Raw genomic sequence first — 19,829 nt, 5'->3', positions numbered from 1 at the left:
CAAATGAAAAATATTTTTTTTTTTGCATGGCTAAATACAATGTTTGTAATTCAATTCTGCACTATGCTTCTCATCAAAATAACTACTTACCCATCAATTCGATGTATAATGCAATTGGTTATGAATGTTAACTTGGTGTAAACTCTTCCCTAATCTCCTTCCTTGTGCTGATGAAGAGATTACATAGGAATTAAGTTGATATCGTTTCTGAAATGATCGTACACAAATCTAAATTATTTTGAATTCTTGGAACAGCTAAAGGATCTTGTAAAAATTTTATCTACCTCCTATTCTCTCTCTCTCTCTCTCTCTCTCTCTCTCTCTCTCTCTCTCTCTCTCTCTCTCTCTCTCTCTCTCTTTGTACATATATCAGTAGCCTAGCAAGGCCAAAGTGGAGATAACCGAAGCAGCAAAACTGAAGCTGGCCTGCAGGACAATACTATTCTATAGTTAAGATTTTATGACAATTGGTAAAAGCGAACCTATATTTTCAAACCAATAAAATTTTGCCTACGTTGGTATATACCAACGTAGGCAAAATTTTATTGGTTTGAAAATATAGGTTCGCTTTTACCAATTGTCATAAAATCTTAACTATAGAATAGTATTATAATCTTCAACAAGCCTGCACATTTTCATGTAGTTTCGTCTCATGGAACCAAAGATATGAGCATTTCAATATTCAATTTGGATACTATTATTTATATATATATATATATATATATATATATATATATATATATATATATATATATGTTGAATATGAAAACTAGTTGCTACACATATGCAAATATGTTTCCGTGACCACCCTGCTAGAGAAAATCACATCATCAGGCCAAGAATATCTCTCTCTGGAGATATTCTTGGCCTGATGATGTGATTTTCCCTAGCAGGTTAGTCACTGAAACATATTTGCATATGTGTAGCCACTAGTTTTCATATTCCACATATTCGTATTGCTCTGTCTCTAAACATTGAGCACTTTTTGGTAGACACATTGTGTTTTTGGGGTTTTGTTTAAATAACTAAACAATACTACATATAATATATATATATATATATATATATATATATATATATATATATATAAAATTACCAAAAAAATGTGGTATAAGTTCCAAATCTCAGCGACTATGGATCAGAATTTAACAAATGAAAGTTCATTGGAAGTGTAATGATTTGAATTGTGTGACATTAGCCCTTAAGGTCTCGCATTAAGGGGATCATCCATCATATAGAGCCTATTTTTAGCACTTTTTACAGCTATAAAAATTTCCATAGTCATTTATTGTCCTTGTTTTGCATATGAATGACAACTGATATTTTCTCCAAACTTCTGCCGTTATAGACGGCAAATTAAAGCTTGCTGCTATGGTTTCAAATGGTCTGAAATAGCAGCGTTGATTCCAAATATTTCTCATATGTTATATCTCCCCTCTTTGGTTTTCATAAATTCCACACTGTATAAGGATTATTTGATACTGGAGATATTCATAATCGTATCCTATTTCTAAAAGAGGGGAGATATAACATATGATTAGAAATATTTGGAATCAAGTCTCTCTTACTGTTATTTCAGATCATTTGAAACTATAGAAACAAGTTTTAGTCTCCTCTCCATCAAGAGCAGAGGTTGTAGGCAAATATATATTTTTATATGAAAAAAGTCTGTATTCTAAATTTCAAGATGTAGTCCATCTGACCCTTTATTACTTTAAGCATCTTAAAATGATAAATTCTTGACAACACCTGTTTCGTAGTGCAGAATCATTCATGTAATTATTATGTCAATTTTTAATTTATTGTGCCCTTAACTCATCAAAAGTAAAGAAACTCACAAACTTTAAAAGAAAATAAAGAAAGAAAGTTGCAATTGTGTGTGTATATATAATATATAATATATAAAATTAATTAATAATGAACACTGGCAGAGGGTCTTGCTGGAGCTGGGCAAGCTATAGTCACATTAAGGTTAGAAATACAAACACATGAGAAGTGGTAGCGATTTTCTTAATATACAGATTGAAAATAATATGAAAAAAAAAACCGTTTCATATTTATGTTGCCACTATATTATTATTTAGCAGTCACTAAGTCAACCGTAAAAAGTGGAATTCCAAGATTTGTAGCAATTTGATGATGAATATATAATATTACTCCACTGAAACTCTGAGAATTTTAATATCTCTTTCGACCCATGTTATACTTATATGATGATATATAATAGATATATTTCTATTTGAAACGTTTTTACTACAACTTATACGGTTCCGAGTACTGACCGTCGACGAATGGAGTAGGAATTTTAAAGAAGAATTATTTTTGTAGTATATCTGTTTTTGTTTTTTTTTTTTTTCATGTCTGTATATAACAAATTTTTTCTTTTCAATTTTTTTGTTTGTTCTAGCTGAGAATGGGGCATCCTACGGGATGCCAAACAGTCACTTACTATCTCAGGCATTCTTACTGAAAGTTTTTAAAATTCTAACTGTCCCTTCAGGTGCAGTTGTTGGTATCTTTTTTGCACTTGGTTCATCGATTATATTTGATATATTCACTAGGTAGTTTTTGAAATTCTTATCTTTTCGTCTGATCAGTTCTTCATACTTCTCTGCCTTTTCATCCTGAAGTCACTTGCATTACTTTTTTTTTATTATTAATATCTTTTGTTTTTTTAATATATATTTTTTTTCATTTTTAATCTTTGGAAAATAGAAATTAGCATTCTAAGCATGGCAAGTAGTATGATAAATGCAACCACCTCTCTGAATATATGTGCCAAATAATTTTTTGTCTTTTTTTTCATTGTTAACTCATGTTTTTTTTTTCTTTTATTTCCAGATTCTGAGTGAATGCAAAGAAACGGTTTCTGCCCCAAAAGAACAGAAAAATGCTCCAGTATCAGTTGTTGTCCCCATCGCAAAACCCACCCCCACCGAAATGGAGACTCCAATTTTCCTTGATATGGACGATCAAATTAACTTGTTACTCAAAATTTTCTCTGCCGATGGAGTTTACCGCAATCTCACTGAGAAGTTCTACCAAGAATATCAGCCGGCAATTTCAGAAATCAAATGTTGGAATGGGTCACACGTTGCTCAGTAAGTAGTCTAAAATTCTTGCATCTAACATTCATAAATATGTTTACTAATATTTTTTTTCTATTGAAGAAAAAACAACATAATTGTCCTTATATCTATATCCAGAAATCTGAATGTTTTATCAAATAGCTCCAGACAAAGCATGAAGCGACTTTATGTAAGGTGCTATAAAAAACAAAAAACTCTAAGGTAAAAAACAAAAATAAAAATAAAAAAACTACTATAAATGTTAAATAGATAGATCCAACCAAGAAAACAGCAATTCTTCCCTCTCTGTCAGAAACATAATTCATGGAATGTGAGGACTAAGGGACAAAAAAAGGGAAACAAGAGTTACTAGAATGTCAAAAAAAACAAAACATGGTCAACTTTTTATTCTCCTCTTTCTTGTCTGTCCTTATGAAGAAGCGGTTAATTATATGTGAAAATCCAAGTTCACAACACATTTAGTATTTACAAATTTACTTATATATGTACAGTATACCCAGGAGAAAGGTATGATTCTAACCCCACTCTGCTTGTTAAGAATAAAGTAGATGTGGAAATTTGTCTATAATAAGTATTGCACTTTGTAAGGGACCCCTTTGGGTGTAACTGGATCCCACCCCCACATTAAAATCTACTTTTTGTTTGACTTTGCTCTCATGAGAAAACAAGTAAATATTGACATACATTGATTTATATTTAAGTTAATTTAAAAACAAAATACTGATTTTGTTTTAGAGAGACTACTAGTCTGGGTGCCCGGCATTGCCCGGATGTTTGGAATTGTGTGTTCAGTGAAGAAAAAAAAAGCAAGTTACTTCAGTTGAATTCTCAAATCAAGGGGCCCTTTTCCTGGGGCTAACATTTGATCACTATGTGAGGTGCATAGATATTCGAATATTCCATTACATGTTTTTCCTCTCTCCAATTCACCATTTCAGAATGTTATAGTCTTTCTTGTGGTCTCTTCGTTTTACTGGATTCCAGGACAAGAATTCCTCTAGTCTGGTGGAGTATTCAGCTTCATGCTGTTACCTAAAGTAACATCACTTGAAGAAAATGCACCATTCCTTCTAAAAGTCAGTGTGAGTTAGCCATGGCGAGGATATCTTATTTAGGCCTGCGGATACTGTTATTTTGACTATTTACTCAGGGTTTAGTTGTATGAAAAAGTATCCTCCTGACCAACCCCTGTACAGAGAGACCGTAGACCAGTTGTTCCCAACCACTGTGCCGTGGTACATTAGTGTGTCATAAAATAATTACTGGTGTGCTGTGAAGAAGTTATAGTTAAAAGTTGTTCCAAATAGAAAAAAGTTTTCATATCGTTAGAAGTGGAGCTGTTTATATTAATAAGTACTAACCTCACACACCATTACTTACATGATATTGATGTTTAAACGATGGAAAGAGAAAATGAAAGGTTATATAATTGGTTTGTTTAAATAGTTAGATATTTTTTTAATTCTTCTTTTTCGATTTGTGTTGTATACAGCCAAACGTTGTCTAATGAAGCAATGATTTCAAGTTGGATGAACCGACACCTTTTTACTAACCTTAACCTAGCTTTCAGATGGGACGATTCCAATATTTTTCCCCAATCCGATTCTTTATAAATCTCTAAATATTTAACTATAAAGTTGCTATTTTTCCTGATTACCGTCAAACCACATGTTAAATGTACAGATATTTTTCTTAAGCATAAAAATGAGGGATGGTCTATACATTTGGTTTTACTAGAGGTTTAAAATTATAAATATTTATTTTATTATAGCTACTAGCAGTGGAGGATTTTGTTTTTAAACAAAATAAAAAATTTTTAAAAATAATTAAAAGAATCGTTTTTTGGCATCAGAAAAATATGCACAAATTTTTCTGATACACATTCCTATACTCTCAGAAGTTCCAAGTTTTCCCATTCCAAATTCCGATTAATCATCTCAACACTAAAAACTAAACTTTATTTTATTGCAAAAAAAGCTTGGAGTATAAAATATTGATATATATATATATATATATATATATATATATATATATATATATATATATATATATATATATATATATATATATATATATATATATTTTGTGATAGATTTGTATGAAAATTTAAAGAGCTCTATTGTGTGCCACCATTGTTGACACATTGGTTATCGTCAGATCACTGAAGTTAAGCAACGTTGAGCCTGGCTAGTACCAGATGGGTGACCATTTGGGAATTCTAGGTGCTGTATGTGTACTCCACTTATCTCGGCATTTGTTTCCAGTCGTCCTGAACCTTAACTTGCCACTGGTATTTAACAACGCCGACTTCAGAGAGATGTGGTGTTGGAGATTGCGCAACTTTTGCCACAAACATTTCATGCACAGGCACCCTTACAGTAGGTTTCGATTGTTAAGACTGAAAGAAGCTACCATATATATATATATATATATATATATATATATATATATATATATATATATATATATATATATATATATATATATATATATATGATTTTCAGAATGTGAGAGATTGTATATAATAAATTCCACAGCTAAACAACGACGCAGCCCACAAGAGCCATGTCATGGCTCTTGTGGGCTGCGTCGTTGTTTGGCTGTGGAATTTATTATATATATATATATATATATATATATATATATATATATATATATATATATATATAAAGAACCCCGAGATACGCTGGCTCTATGATACTTTTTTTTTTCGGGTTACGATGTGGAATACGATATTTTCGGGCCCCTGGTTACGGTATTTATCCTGTCTTACGGTGGTATTTATAATGTTATTTGATTATGTACTGTACTCTATTTAATTAATTTTAATGCCGTATCCCGGGGTTCTACTGTATGTGTGAGTCTGTGTGTGTGTATACACACACACACACACACACACACACACACACTGTTTGTGTAGGGGGGGGGGGTCGCAATGAACTTCAGTGTCGGCTTCTTTCTAAACTTTTTCCCTTGTCATTGTTGGTGTTCATTTCACTTGCAACGTTAACATGCTGGAGAGATAATTTACCAAACGATTTGTTATCATGAATGCTTAATAAATAAATATATTATATAATAAATAAATATATTATATAATAAATAAATATATTATATAATAAACGTGCGCACACAAAAGTAAATTCTTTTTTCCGTTGCCCCCCCCCCATCTTTCCTCTGCCCCACCCCTTTGAGCCAACTATAAAAATGTAAGAGTATCTGTCTAAAATACTTGAGGATATAAAGTGGTTGTTATTATAAAGAAAAAAAAAAGATTATAAGGCTGAGTCATTGGAACGACAACAATAACGAACCACTTGCTGTCTGAGGCAAAGATCACAAGAAGAGATCTTCAAATATTTGGGGGTGAGAAAGATGCTGAAGAGGGGGGGGGGTATGTTTTTATTTATTTTTATTTTTTCATTTTGTATTTTTTTCTTTTTTGAACATCTTTACTTAAGAATTCGTTTTTGAATTTTCTCTCTCATCTTTCCACAAATGTTTACATCTTTTCTTTTCTCTATAATTTTGTAAACTGCTAATTTTACTCACCAAATTTACTTCAAGAACGTCCTCTAAGATTGACCTAAATAATACCTTAAGCTTCTTTGAAGAAACAAATGTAAACGCTGATACCTGGTGCGGCATTCACCTTAATTGGCTTGAGTCAGCTTCTTCTGAGGGGGAAGTTTCTAGGGAATATTAGATTTACAAGCAGTCCCCAGTCACATGTATATCTTGATCAGTTTTTTCCTCCTTTTTTTTTTAATTAACTTTGAAAATGTATTTTATTATTTAATAAGAAAATAAAATGGTGCTAGTTAAGATAGTTGAGATTTTTTTTAATATGACATTTTAAGCAAAAGCAATATTATGTACTTAATTGTCATGTCGGAAATAGAATTATATCCAAAAATTACGAAAATTCATAGAGTATAAAAAATGCTATTGTGTTTTTAATAGAAAAAAAAGTCTACCGCTATATGGTACAAATGTTGGTTTAATCTAAATTTTGCGTTCAGTTACGTCTCCTGTGTGTGGATTCTTCACTATTTACTTTATAACGTCAAAGAAAAATGCAATTTTACCCAATATTCCGTCAAAATTACTTTTAGCTAAATAACTTTCTGCTCAATGAATGAATTTTCATAATTTTGGGATATATTACTATTTCCGATTTGACACTTAAGTTGTTGTTGTTGTTATTATTATTATTATTATTATTATTATTATTATTATTGCTGCTGCTGCTGCTTAAAACGGCATATTTAGAAAAAAAAATCGATCCGTCAACTCTATCTTAACAAGCACCAATAATACTAATTTATTCAAGTATTGCAAAAATCAAACTTTTTCGTAAGTTTGACGATTTTGAAAAATGTATTTATTAGAAACATTCTTTTGTTCAAAATTGTAAAAATGTCAGATAAAATTGAATTGTGCTAAGGTCATTTGCACTCATTAGGAAATAATTTGTTTCTTGAATAAAGATGAAAGAAAAGCCAAATTGTACCCCAAAAAGTCTTACAAGTTTTTATTGGAGGATACAAAGGGGAGGTGGCTATGTACACATTATGTAGAATTTAACTTAAGCTCTTAATTTGGTACAGCTAATTAAATTTTAATTTGGTACAGCTAATTAAATTTTATTTGGTACAGCTAATTAAATTTTATTTGGTACAGCTAATTAAATTTTATTTGGTACAGCTAATTAAATTTTATTTGGTACAGCTAATTAAATTTTATTTGGTACAGCTAATTAAATTTTATTTGGTACAGCTAATTAAATTTTATTTGGTACAGCTAATTAAATTTTATTTGGTACAGCTAATTAAATTTTATTTGGTACAGCTAATTAAATTTTATTTGGTACAGCTAATTAAATTTTATTTGGTACAGCTAATTAAATTTTATTTGGTACAGCTAATTAAATTTTATTTGGTACAGCTAATTAAATTTTATTTGGTACAGCTAATTAAATTTTATTTGGTACAGCTAATTAAATTTTATTTGGTACAGCTAATTAAATTTTATTTGGTACAGCTAATTAAATTTTATTTGGTACAGCTAATTAAATTTTATTTGGTACAGCTAATTAAATTTTATTTGGTACAGCTAATTAAATTTTATTTGGTACAGCTAATTAAATTTTATTTGGTACAGCTAATTAAATTTTATTTGGTACAGCTAATTAAATTTTATTTGGTACAGCTAATTAAATTTTATTTGGTACAGCTAATTAAATTTTATTTGGTACAGCTAATTAAATTTTATTTGGTACAGCTAATTAAATTTTATTTGGTACAGCTAATTAAATTTTATTTGGTACAGCTAATTAAATTTTATTTGGTACAGCTAATTAAATTTTATTTGGTACAGCTAATTAAATTTTATTTGGTACAGCTAATTAAATTTTATTTGGTACAGCTAATTAAATTTTATTTGGTACAGCTAATTAAATTTTATTTGGTACAGCTAATTAAATTTTATTTGGTACAGCTAATTAAATTTTATTTGGTACAGCTAATTAAATTTTATTTGGTACAGCTAATTAAATTTTATTTGGTACAGCTAATTAAATTTTATTTGGTACAGCTAATTAAATTTTATTTGGTACAGCTAATTAAATTTTCTCTGATTGCTTTTTTTATCTTAGTGGCTAATTATCCGTGATAAATTAATTTCTTTTAAGAGTATATTTTACACTGAATAGAAACAAATATAAAAAAAACAAACTTTCCAGCATCTTTGATGAGTGAATAGGCTGAAAAATGCAAAATAATAATAACGCCCATCTCAAAACAATTTCCAAATTCTTCATTTATTATTGTAGGAAATTGTCTTGAAGTAAAATAGTTTATTTAAAGATCAAATTATTGAAATCGCGGTGACATTTATTATAGGTGGGTTTCTTCCAATATTTTGTTCAATTTTCAAACGATTATCGATGCTACATAGATGACTGACTCACATCAGCAATTTTTTTCTTGTTCTAACTTAATACTCGACACTAGTTGTGTTTCAAATTAAATAAAAGCTTAAAAACATACAAAACAATTTATAATTCTTAATTTATTTTACGCGACCGATGCAAAATAGATGAAATATATGCTTTATTCAGACTTGGATGTTATCAGATCAGCATATATGTAGAATGTTTTTTTTTTTTTTTTTTCAATTATATTTCACTTTTTGTTTAGAAGCTGAATGTCAAACATAACAATAGAGCTACATTCCAAGTTTTATTTATCTTACCATTCAGTTCTTTCAACTTACATTCCTACTACTTGGCCTTCGGGCCAGGATCAAATTGTAGTATCTGTTCCGACAGATACTGCAAAGCTATGACTAGCACAGACCAGCTATGACTAGCAAAGACCATATGTGGGGGTAACCCCACATATCTGACCTTGGTCACTGAAGGAGCAACCCTTCATACCAACAGTTTCTAATCCGGCTCCCACTTCCCACCTCTCGGGAGCTGGATCCCCTCTTTCCCTCCCCTTTCCCCCTATCTCCACATTAAAAAACGGCCTCCAGCCTAATTTGCTCAGTGGGGAAGCAAATAAATATATACTTGGCCTTTTTGCCAAAATCAAAGTGTAGTATCTGTTCCGGCAGATACTGCACTTAAGATAATTTGTACCAGTCAATGGAGGGGAAACCCTCTATACTGGGACAATTATTATTTTTGGTAACCAGAGTGCCCCCTTTTTGCCTACTTTTAGGGGAGCTGGTTTTTACCTCACATTAAAAACGGCCTTGTGCCTAATTTGCTCAGTGGGGGAGCAAATAAATACCATCTGTTCCGGCAGATACTGCAAGCAAAGACCATATGTGGGGGCGACCCCACATATAAGACCTTGGTCAATGTAGGGGCAACCCTTCATACCAATTCTCACTATCCAGCTCCCCTACTCCCCGGGGAGTTGGTCCCCATTTCCCCTTCACTCCTCACATTAAAAATCGGCCTTGTGCCTAATTTGCTCGGTGGGGGAGCAAATAAATGCCATCTGTTCCGGCAGATACTGCAAGCAAAGACCATATGTGGGGGCGACCCCACATATAAGACCTTGGTCAATGTAGGGGCAACCCTTCATACCAATTGTCACTATCCAGCTCCCTTACTCCCCGGGGAGTTGGTCCCCATTTCCCCTTAACTCCTCACATTAAAAATCGGCCTTGTGCCTAATTTGCTCGGTGAGGGAGCAAATAAATACCATCTGTTCCGGCAGATACTGCAAGCAAAGACCATATGTGGGGTTAACTCCACATATCAGACCTTGGTCAATGTAGGGGCATCCCTTCATACCAACAGTTCCTATCCAGCTCCCATTTCCCACCTCTCGGGAGCTGGTCCCCCTTTTCCCTCCCCCTCCCTCCTTCTCCACATTAAAAAACGGCCTTGTGCCTAATTTGCTTAGTGGGGAAGCAAATAAATACAATCTGTTCTTCAGATGCTGCACTTCCATTTCTTGTTCTCTTTCGGTGAAGGATCAGTCCTTCACGACTGAGACAATTTTTTATTTTTGTACCTTTTCTCCACGTTAAAAAACGACCCTGGTGTCTAACTCTGTCCCGTGGGGAGGCATAGTAAATAGGTACTTATCAGACACATTCTGATTCAAAACTTACGTAAGAACACTCCCAGACACATCAAGTACCTTCGGTGTGAAATTTAAAAAAAAAATTGATCCAACTATTTCTGAGTCCATAGGGTACGAACTCACACACACACACACACACAAAGTTCGTTTTATATAATAGTGTAATACATACATGTGTGTGTGCATATATATATATATAATGTGTGTGTGTGTTTTTAGGAAAATGTTTTTTCAGCTATATTTCACCTTTTACGTATACCAATGCTTTTTGTTTAGAAGCTGAATGTCTGTTAAACGTAACAAAGCATACAAATAACAACAGAGCTACATTCCAAGTTCCAAGGTTTTATTTATCTTAGCAATTCATTTCTTTCAACATTTCAAAACTTCTGTACATTTTACAAACCAGTTTCATTACACAGAAACAATCATTATCAGTATGCCAATATTGAATTTTTTTACGTATACTCCTTAGAAAACCAAGAAATTTTACTTAGAAAGAAATAGGCATGAATGTTTGAAAAATTAAATTATTTATAACTGTAGTTCTGTACTATTGAGCTATTTACTGGAACTTCCATGTTGCTAAAGAAATTATATTTGCGATATATAAAGAAAAGATGCAAACATTTTTTCACACATATATAACTAGCTAATACTATTACATGGTATGAATTATTACGAAACCTTTCTTCGATGAAATTCAATCTCACACAAAAAAAAAAAAAAAAAAAAAGCGGATTTCGGTATTATTCCCAAATAAATGAAACACTAAAAGTAGAACTAATTAGCCTAAGGCGTTGAATAGAATTGTGATGAAACATTATTTGAAGTTGGGATACCGGTTTGAATTAAAAAGTAATGAGGTTGAAGAAACGTCTAAGGTAGAAAGCAACAGTCAACTCTGAAAACGGAAATATCTCAACTAATGTTAATCAGACTGCTTCCACAAAAGAAATAAAAAAATTAAGTGGAACCGATTTTTGCATTATTCCCAGCAACTTATTTTTTTTAATTAAATGTGTCTTATTGAAGAAAGCATTAACCAGTTTCAACAATCATCATCATCATCATCATCATCATCATCATCATCATCATCATCAAAGAAAACTAAGTTTTAGTTGACTTTTTAAAAAATAATTTCAAAGCAGAATAGCCAATGTCATCAATCTATAGCCAATGTTTAAATTTAAATGTATTTGGCCAACATTCCCAAGAATTAAAAAAATATATTTTTTATTTTTACTAAAATAATTTCTAGCAAATGTTTTTTGTTCTAAGAATCGAAAACCCAGACTTTTATGTGACAGTATAAACTCATTCTGGAATAAGGGAAATTTTATTTCTGTATCAAGAATATCACTGTATATGACAATGAATTTTCAGTTTCCAATTAGATTATTAGTATTATTAATAATAGTATTAATAATAATGTATTTACGGTTAATAACGTAGATGCCATCCATTTTAATTTACTTTTGCTGCTGATAACATAGATGGCATCCATCTGAAAATAATTCCTAGTTGGATAGAATATTTTCTGAAAAGAATTTAAATTTATTACATTTTATAGTTCTGAAGAACATGATGGCATGCTTCACAAGAAGAACTGCCTATTCGGAATCAAATATTTATGTTGTAGAAATTAACATATCGATGACAAAAGTAAAATAAAATAGACTGGTTCCACTTTCTTGTATAGATGTGTGTATATTATAACAAGCCAGGTATCTTGAAGGTGCACTCCTTCAAACAAAACCCCCAAGTATGCACGAGGGGGGGGGGCATTCTTACTAACTTTATAATCTAAAAGTAGGACAACCGAATATTGAAGCTAAACAAAGAACTTGTTTACATTAGACTTGAAGGCTACTATTCTGTAGTTGGCCAGGAAGTAGGCCAGCGGTATAGTGTTTCACAGGCGGCCAGCTCTGGGAAAGAAGTTTTGTTTGTGGAATCTGCGTTTAGATTTAAGATCGGATAGAGAATTGGGGAAATTGTTGATAGTGGTTGTAGCTAGTCGAGTGTTTTTGTGAAAGTTTGGTAAAGGGGGACTAAAGATTGAAGCTCAGACGAGCACTTGCCATGAAAATAACGGTAGAGCAGAGACAGGCTAGCAACGTCTCTTTTGTGAGAAAGAGATTGCAGGGAAAAGAAGAGTTTCTTTGTCACGGCTATTTCTTTGTTCTGTCTGCCTCTATCTGTGGGGTTGTGTGCGTATTGTATCCATAATTCCAAGCAGAATGTATTAGTATCTTTGTTGCCTTCTTACAGTCCATAAATCCGCCCCTTTTCTTGAAGAAGAAAAAAAAAAGAATCGCCCAACACAAAAAAGTGACGCCACCTTGTTTTACCTGAGTAAGTAGAATTGCCCTACTGTATAGTTAAAGCGTCTGAAAAATGCTTTCTGGAATTTTTGCTTAGAGAAATGAACTTATTTCTGGCAGAATTCGAACTGGATGACAAGAAAAACGTTGTTTTATGACTGTCGCTACTTACTTTTGATTTGTGGATCTCCCTCTCTATGTATTTATTTATCTATCTTTATTTATCTCTATCTGTATAAAATTAGGTAAAAAATATACAAAATACTGTTAGAAACTAGCGCAATATATGTTACCGTGACATACGCTGACATATATTCGGTGAGTTTTTAACAGTATGTGGTATAGTGTTTTATTTTTAACTCATTTTCCCAAACTTGCCGTGTTTATCAGAGAGTTCGGTGCCATTTTGAATTTTCCAACACATCGGTAAACACTGGATGTTTTTCGAACTGAATAAACATTTTACATTAAATAAAAACACAAAAAAATTATTCAGTTAGGTTGAAAATTAGCTTGTCTTGCCTTTGATAACATTTATTTGTTATATATTTGTTTTTTGACAACTTTTTCGAATATATATATATATATATATATATATATATATATATATATATATATATATATATAATGTACACACACTAGTGTTAGGACAATTATTGAAAAAAATCAGAATTTGACTATTTTCCGATGCTTAAAACGATTATTTTAATTGGCTTTTTTATTTGTTTTTGTTTACAGCAAAATCTTCTGCTTATAGCATGAAAAAACACTTATTGATTTAAAATTACCAGTAAAACTAAAATTGATTGATCATCCTCCACAAATGTATTGTTACATTTGAGAAAATATCTGCACATGTGTTTTTATGGTAATCGTGAAAAAAAAATGACAACTTTATAGTTAACAATTTAGAGATTAAAAAAAAAATCAGAATCAAAATCAGGACTTTTATTAGAATCGGGAATTTAGTATGAAATCAGTAATTGTATCAAAATAATATTAGAATGATCCCATCACTAACATAGGCTGCATAATCATATTTACACACACGTTCTTGCTAGATCACTGAAGTTAAGCAATGGTTAGCCTGGCCAGTACCAGATGGGTGATTGCATATATTGTGCCAGAATGTAGAAATTTTCAGGTTAATATCTGGGGGTGCATTTAAAACCACCGAGAAAGATGCACCCTCATCTTTAAGGCATACATCTAGGAGAAGGAAAACTGTTATATAAAAACCTGAGGTCTATTGTTTGCTCTGTCTGTGGTAATCACTTGAACTGAGTTTATCAGTTCTTCTTAAAAGTTTGAATGGTTCTACACAACACATTCTCTACTATAAAATAAAAAAGCAAATCAACTTAGTTGTTTGAACCTAATGCATTGGAAAATCCACCTTTTCTTTATATAGTCTTGGAAGTTTCTTTAAAACCTTTAAGAAAAAAAAATTAAATACATTGAATTAGAAGCCATGTTTAATTACAGAAGAGTTTCCGATGGATAACTATCCTAGATAAGTCCTAGAGATAAAGAAGTGTCTGTGGGTAGCTGTTCTGTACAGGTTCTAGGCTTTAATATTTTGCAGGCAGTCAGCAAAAGATCCTACTCGTGTTGACACGAACAAAATTATGTGCTGGAATGCTAAAAGATTCAATATTTTTATGGGGCAACTTTGGTTTCTGATTCGTTGCTAGCAGAACGTGGCTCAACTTGATTCGTCAGTTCCTATCACCGGTGTCTATAAGAGGAATCTTCCAACTTTCAGTGATCATACCCTCATCAAAAATATTGTAGCAAAATTGTCCTTCGTTGGAAAATTATTTTGTCAGTAAATCAATTAAATTCCTGCATTGCTGGATGGGTTTACTTACATGAACGAACAATAGTAACAATGTTCTTAAAGGGATCATCAGTTGTTTACCATTCAGGGATATATATATATATATATATATATATATATATATATATATATATATATATTAGTGGCCTGGCAAGGCCATAGGTGAGACAAACAAGCAACAAAACTGAAGTTAGCTTGCCAGGACACTATATATACAAATGTAGGAAAATTTGAGAATATTTTATTGGTTTGAAAATATAGGTTCCTTTTTACCAATTGTCATAAAATTTCAACCATGGAATAGTATTATAATATTCAAAAAGTTTGCAAATTTTCATGCAATTTCGTCCCATAAGAGCAAAGATATGAACATTTCAATATTCAATTTGGCTACAAGGATAGATACACCACCTTTTTTGGCAATTTTATAAGTTCCAAATCTCAGCAACTATTGATCAGAATTTAATAAATGAAGGCTCGTTGGAAAGGTAATAACCTGAATTGTGGAGTGGGCTATGTAACATTTATCCTTAAGGTCGCACATTAAGGGGATCATTCATGAACTAGAGCCTATTTTGTCAGTTTGTTTACAGCCATAAAATGTTTCAATTATACTCATTTCTTTTCCTAGTTTTGCCTATGAATTACAAAATATCTGATATTTCTCCAAAACCTCTGGCCTTGATGATTTTCATACATAAAGTAAATTTCAGTGTATAAGGATTATATGGTACTGGAGATATTCATAATTGTAACCTATTTCTAAAAAAGGGGAGATACAACATAGGAGAAATATTTGGAATCGAGTTTCTTTTTGCTGTTATTTCAGATCATTTGAAACCATAGTAGCAAGTTTTAGTCTCCCCTCCATCAAGGCCAGAGGTTTGGGCAAATATATATTTGCCCAAACCTCATCTTATATCAATCATGATCAATGTTTTGTCAATTATTGTTTACTCTGAATAGTTTTGCCTAAATTTCGTTTTCTTCTTTAAATTGAATTACTTCTAAAAATCAAATGTACTTTCTCATCATCAGTCGCATCTTCCGCGTGGTGCGGATTGCAAACCCACGTGACATTTTTCGCCATTCCTTCTAATCCAGGGAAAGTTGGTTGATGGACGCCCATATGCTAAGAGATATCCAACCCAAAACATTTTTTCCTCATCTTCTCCTTGGCTTTCCTCTGGATCTTTGTTAAAATGTTTTTAATTAATAATGAGGGTATGAACCCCAACGATTTCGACGATCTTATTTATAAATTACGGTTAGGACAATCAACCAATGAAAAGCCTCTAATCTTATTATAAAAATATTGAATTTTCGATTCAAGTTAGTTTGCTGTCAACCTCCGTCTTGAAATAACTGAATCGTGACTGCATTGATTCTTTGTCGCCATCTCTGTTAAAAATTACTCAACACTCGAGATCGTGACTGCATTGATTCGTCGCCAATTTGATTTACTACCGCCATCTTTGTTCAAGATAATGTCTTAACACGATTTTGCTTTCTAACATACCCTTAAAACATAACTTTGGCAGGACAGTGCTTGATCGTTTGCCATGGACAAAAAGTTTAAGTGTTTTACTTTTGATTTTATCAAATAGATCAAATAAGGAAGTAGTTTGAGGGGGGGTTGTTCGATCAGGCGATGTCCCGTAATGAAACGATTTACGTGGTTACGAAACTCCTCAATGCAATTAGCTAGTTATTTAGCCCATAATCAAAGCGATATAAAATTACTGGGAAAACATAAACCTTTTCTCCAAAATACATGATTGCACACAGAAATTTTTTTTTTATTATTATTAATCGAAAATTATCATGCATTTTTTTTAGAGCAGAAGTGTCCGTCTGTGGAACGCAATACCACTGGCCTGTCCCTAGCTGACTACAACATGGTTGCTTTTAAATCCAATGTAAACAAGTTCTTGTAATCAATGCTCTCAAATTTCTCACCACTTTCTATCGTGAACATGGTGACTTACCGTCAACGTGACACGATTTACCCTTCAGACTTTGATAAGTGGTGACTTCCTATGTTAAAAAAAAACGAAAAGAGGAGAGTGATATCTATTTATAAATTGTCTAGGTTTGCCTTTGGGCAAATATCTGAAAGAACACTCCCTCCACTTTCCTCACGCAGGCTGTGATAACTAGATTTATCTGCATCTTTAATTCTAAAAATATTTGATACCCAGCCAATGCCGAGTACTTCTGCTGATGATTTTGGAAGTCATTCAATAACATCCGATCTGTTGTCAATTTAAGGATTTTATTTTGTTCTCATAAAAACAATTATCTTTTTATGCTTTGATGTTTTTATTTCATACGCGAATCTCTTACCAATAATGATGCTAATTTATTTACCTTAGAAAATTGATGGAACGTGAATTGCGGACAAAACTTTCTGATGTTCCTTTCGTCTCGGCTACACCCCTCCCCACACACAGACACACATACATGCGCTCCCATGTTGGTTGTGAGCTTGAGTGTGAGCAACTTACTTTCCGTCAGCTTTTTTTTTTCAGATCTTTGTCCGTTGTTGCTGGAAAAGTTTTTCTTTTCTTTCTCTCCCTAATGCAAGCCACCCTGGGGATATCTGATCGGACATTTTCTTTTGCTGCCAGATGTTATTTGGTCTCTTCAGGTAACACCGAACATTAAGCAAACACGTTTGTTTGTTCAAGCTAAGTGCCTCATCTCAATAGGCGAAGATTTTGCCGTCAAGCAAAACTAGCAAATTGTGGTGAGTTCTCTCTTTATCGCATCATCTGTCACTATTCATCTCTCTCATTTTATATATATATATATATATATATATATATATATATATATATATATATATATATATATATATATATATATTACATGGTAGTCACCACTTATCAAGGCCCGGAAGCCACTCGGGGATAAGGATAATTGCGTGTACAGTAATCAATGGGATAGTATCGTAGTAATTGTTAGTATTGGGGATTTGATAAAGTGTCTTACTTACGGGGGCGGTTCATCAGGAATTTGTTTATGTTGAACTTGAAGACGTCCAAGTTGTAATTAGGTGGGAAACAGGCAAACGGAAGAGAGTTCCACAGGCGTGCACTTCTAAGAAAGAAGCTTTGTTCATGGAATATACGTTTTGGTTTTGGCACAGATAAAGAGTGGAGAAAATTTTGGACAGTAGTTTCAGCTAGACAGGTGAAAGATTGGCGATAGGGGACCAGAGATTGGAGCTCAGAGAGCACTTGCCATGGAAGTAACAATGAAACAAAGACAGGCTCGTAACGTCTTTTCTGTGGGAGAGAGGTTGCAGGGAAGAGAAACGGCCATCCCCCACTAAGTCACGGAGTCTATTTTGTACTCTTTTAAGGCAGGATAGGCTGTTTTTAGCAGTTCCTGCCCAGATGTGGCAGCAGTACTCCATCCTTGGACATACTTGGCTTTTATATAGATAGAGATTGCATCAGCATTGAGATATCTTCTGGAGCAGCAGAAGGATCCTACCATCTTTCCAGCGACCTTGCCAACTGACTTGATGTGCGTGTTCTAAGGAGTAACGGTCAAGCCCAGATGCTTATCAAAACATGGAGCCTCTCCTAGACGAGAGCCATCCATTTCAATTGATGCCAGTTGGGGATCAGAGCGTTGATGATGTAAAGATAGGAGCTTGGTTTTAAATACATTAAAAGTAAGCAGCCACCTCTTCCCCCCACTGTACCACGCGCTCAAGATCAGAGGAGAGAGAATCAGAGAGAACTTTGTCATTTACGTCCTTAGGTGTGTTGCCATAGATGGTCGTGTCATCAGCATAGATGTCAATGAATGATTTATGTATTTGTTTTGGGAGATCATTGATGTAGACCAGGAAGAGAGTTGGGTCCAGGAAGGACCCCTGAGGGACTCCAGCATTAATACTCTGGGCCTCTGATTTCTGCCCATCAAGCACAACTCTTATGAGCCTATCAGAGAGAAATGATTTAATGATTGAGAAAACATTTCCAGTTATACCGTAGCTGGAAATCTTGTGAAGTAGGCCCTTATGCCATATCTTATCGAAGGCTTTTGATATGTCAAGAGCAATTACCCTAGAAAGAAAGCCTTTGTGGAGAGATTCACTAACCCCATGCTATGGGACACACGGGTCGGTTCGTGAACAATCTGGGTGAGGTCATAGGCAATGGCGAAATCATGACAGAACCTCCCCTCATCATCTGTCTTGTTCGAGTGGGTCAGCCATTCCACATTGTGGACATTGAAGTCACCACAAATGTGGACGTTAGCCGAAGGATGAGCTGACAGGATGTGGTCAATTTTCTTTATACATAGTGACCCAAAAACGGGTCCCAACTCTAATTACGCCCCGTTTCTTAGTGTTTTGTCCGAATGAAATGAAACTTTGATCATAACTAGTTTATTATGTTCAAAACATCACATCAAAACACTAGGGTCTTTGGCCTTTTTTCTATGTTCTACAACATATGTTCTAGATGGCCTCCATTTAGTTTTTTTTTTTTGGGGGGGGGTCACGTGATGGACAAACAGATGATCTTCGTCTGTCCGTCCGTCACACTTTTTTGTAGTAGGCTATGTGATATTTGCCCTTAAGGTCGCACATTAAGGGGATCATCCATCATTAAGAGCTTATTTTTGGCACTCTTGTACAGCCAAAGAACGTTTCAATCATAGTCATTTGTTTTCCTAGTTTTGCCTAATAATTACAAAATATCTGATATTTTGCCAAAATCTCTGGCTTTGATGGAGGGGAGACTAAAACTTCCAAATATTTCCCATGTTATATCTCCCCCCCCCTTTGGTTTTCATACATAAAATAAATTTCACAGTGTATAAGGATGATTTGATACTGGAGATATTTATAATCTATTTCCAAAAGAGAGGAGATATGACATATGAGAAATATTTGAATCAAGTCTCTCTTTGCTGTTATTTTAGATCGTTTGAAACCATAGCA

At 33.2% G+C, this 19,829-nt stretch overlaps 1 protein-coding gene across 1 annotated transcript in view; it reads left to right on the top strand.

Annotated features, from left to right (window-relative positions):
* The window catches only part of LOC145287847 (glypican-3-like), a 534,331-nt gene that overhangs the window by 382,033 nt on the left and 132,469 nt on the right, over window positions 1-19,829 (top strand). The window contains exon 4 of the mRNA XM_080135722.1: window positions 2,842-3,101. Coding sequence (XP_079991848.1) covers window positions 2,842-3,101 — 260 coding nt within the window. The remainder of the gene's footprint in view (window positions 1-2,841; window positions 3,102-19,829) is intronic.

This window comes from Euprymna scolopes, chromosome 11 (genome assembly GCF_053919585.1).
Source record: "Euprymna scolopes isolate OS-2025 chromosome 11, ASM5391958v1, whole genome shotgun sequence".
Lineage (NCBI taxonomy): Eukaryota > Metazoa > Mollusca > Cephalopoda > Sepiida > Sepiolidae > Euprymna > Euprymna scolopes.
Note: the sequence above shows the minus strand (reverse complement) of the source record. Positions and strands in the feature narration are given on the sequence as shown.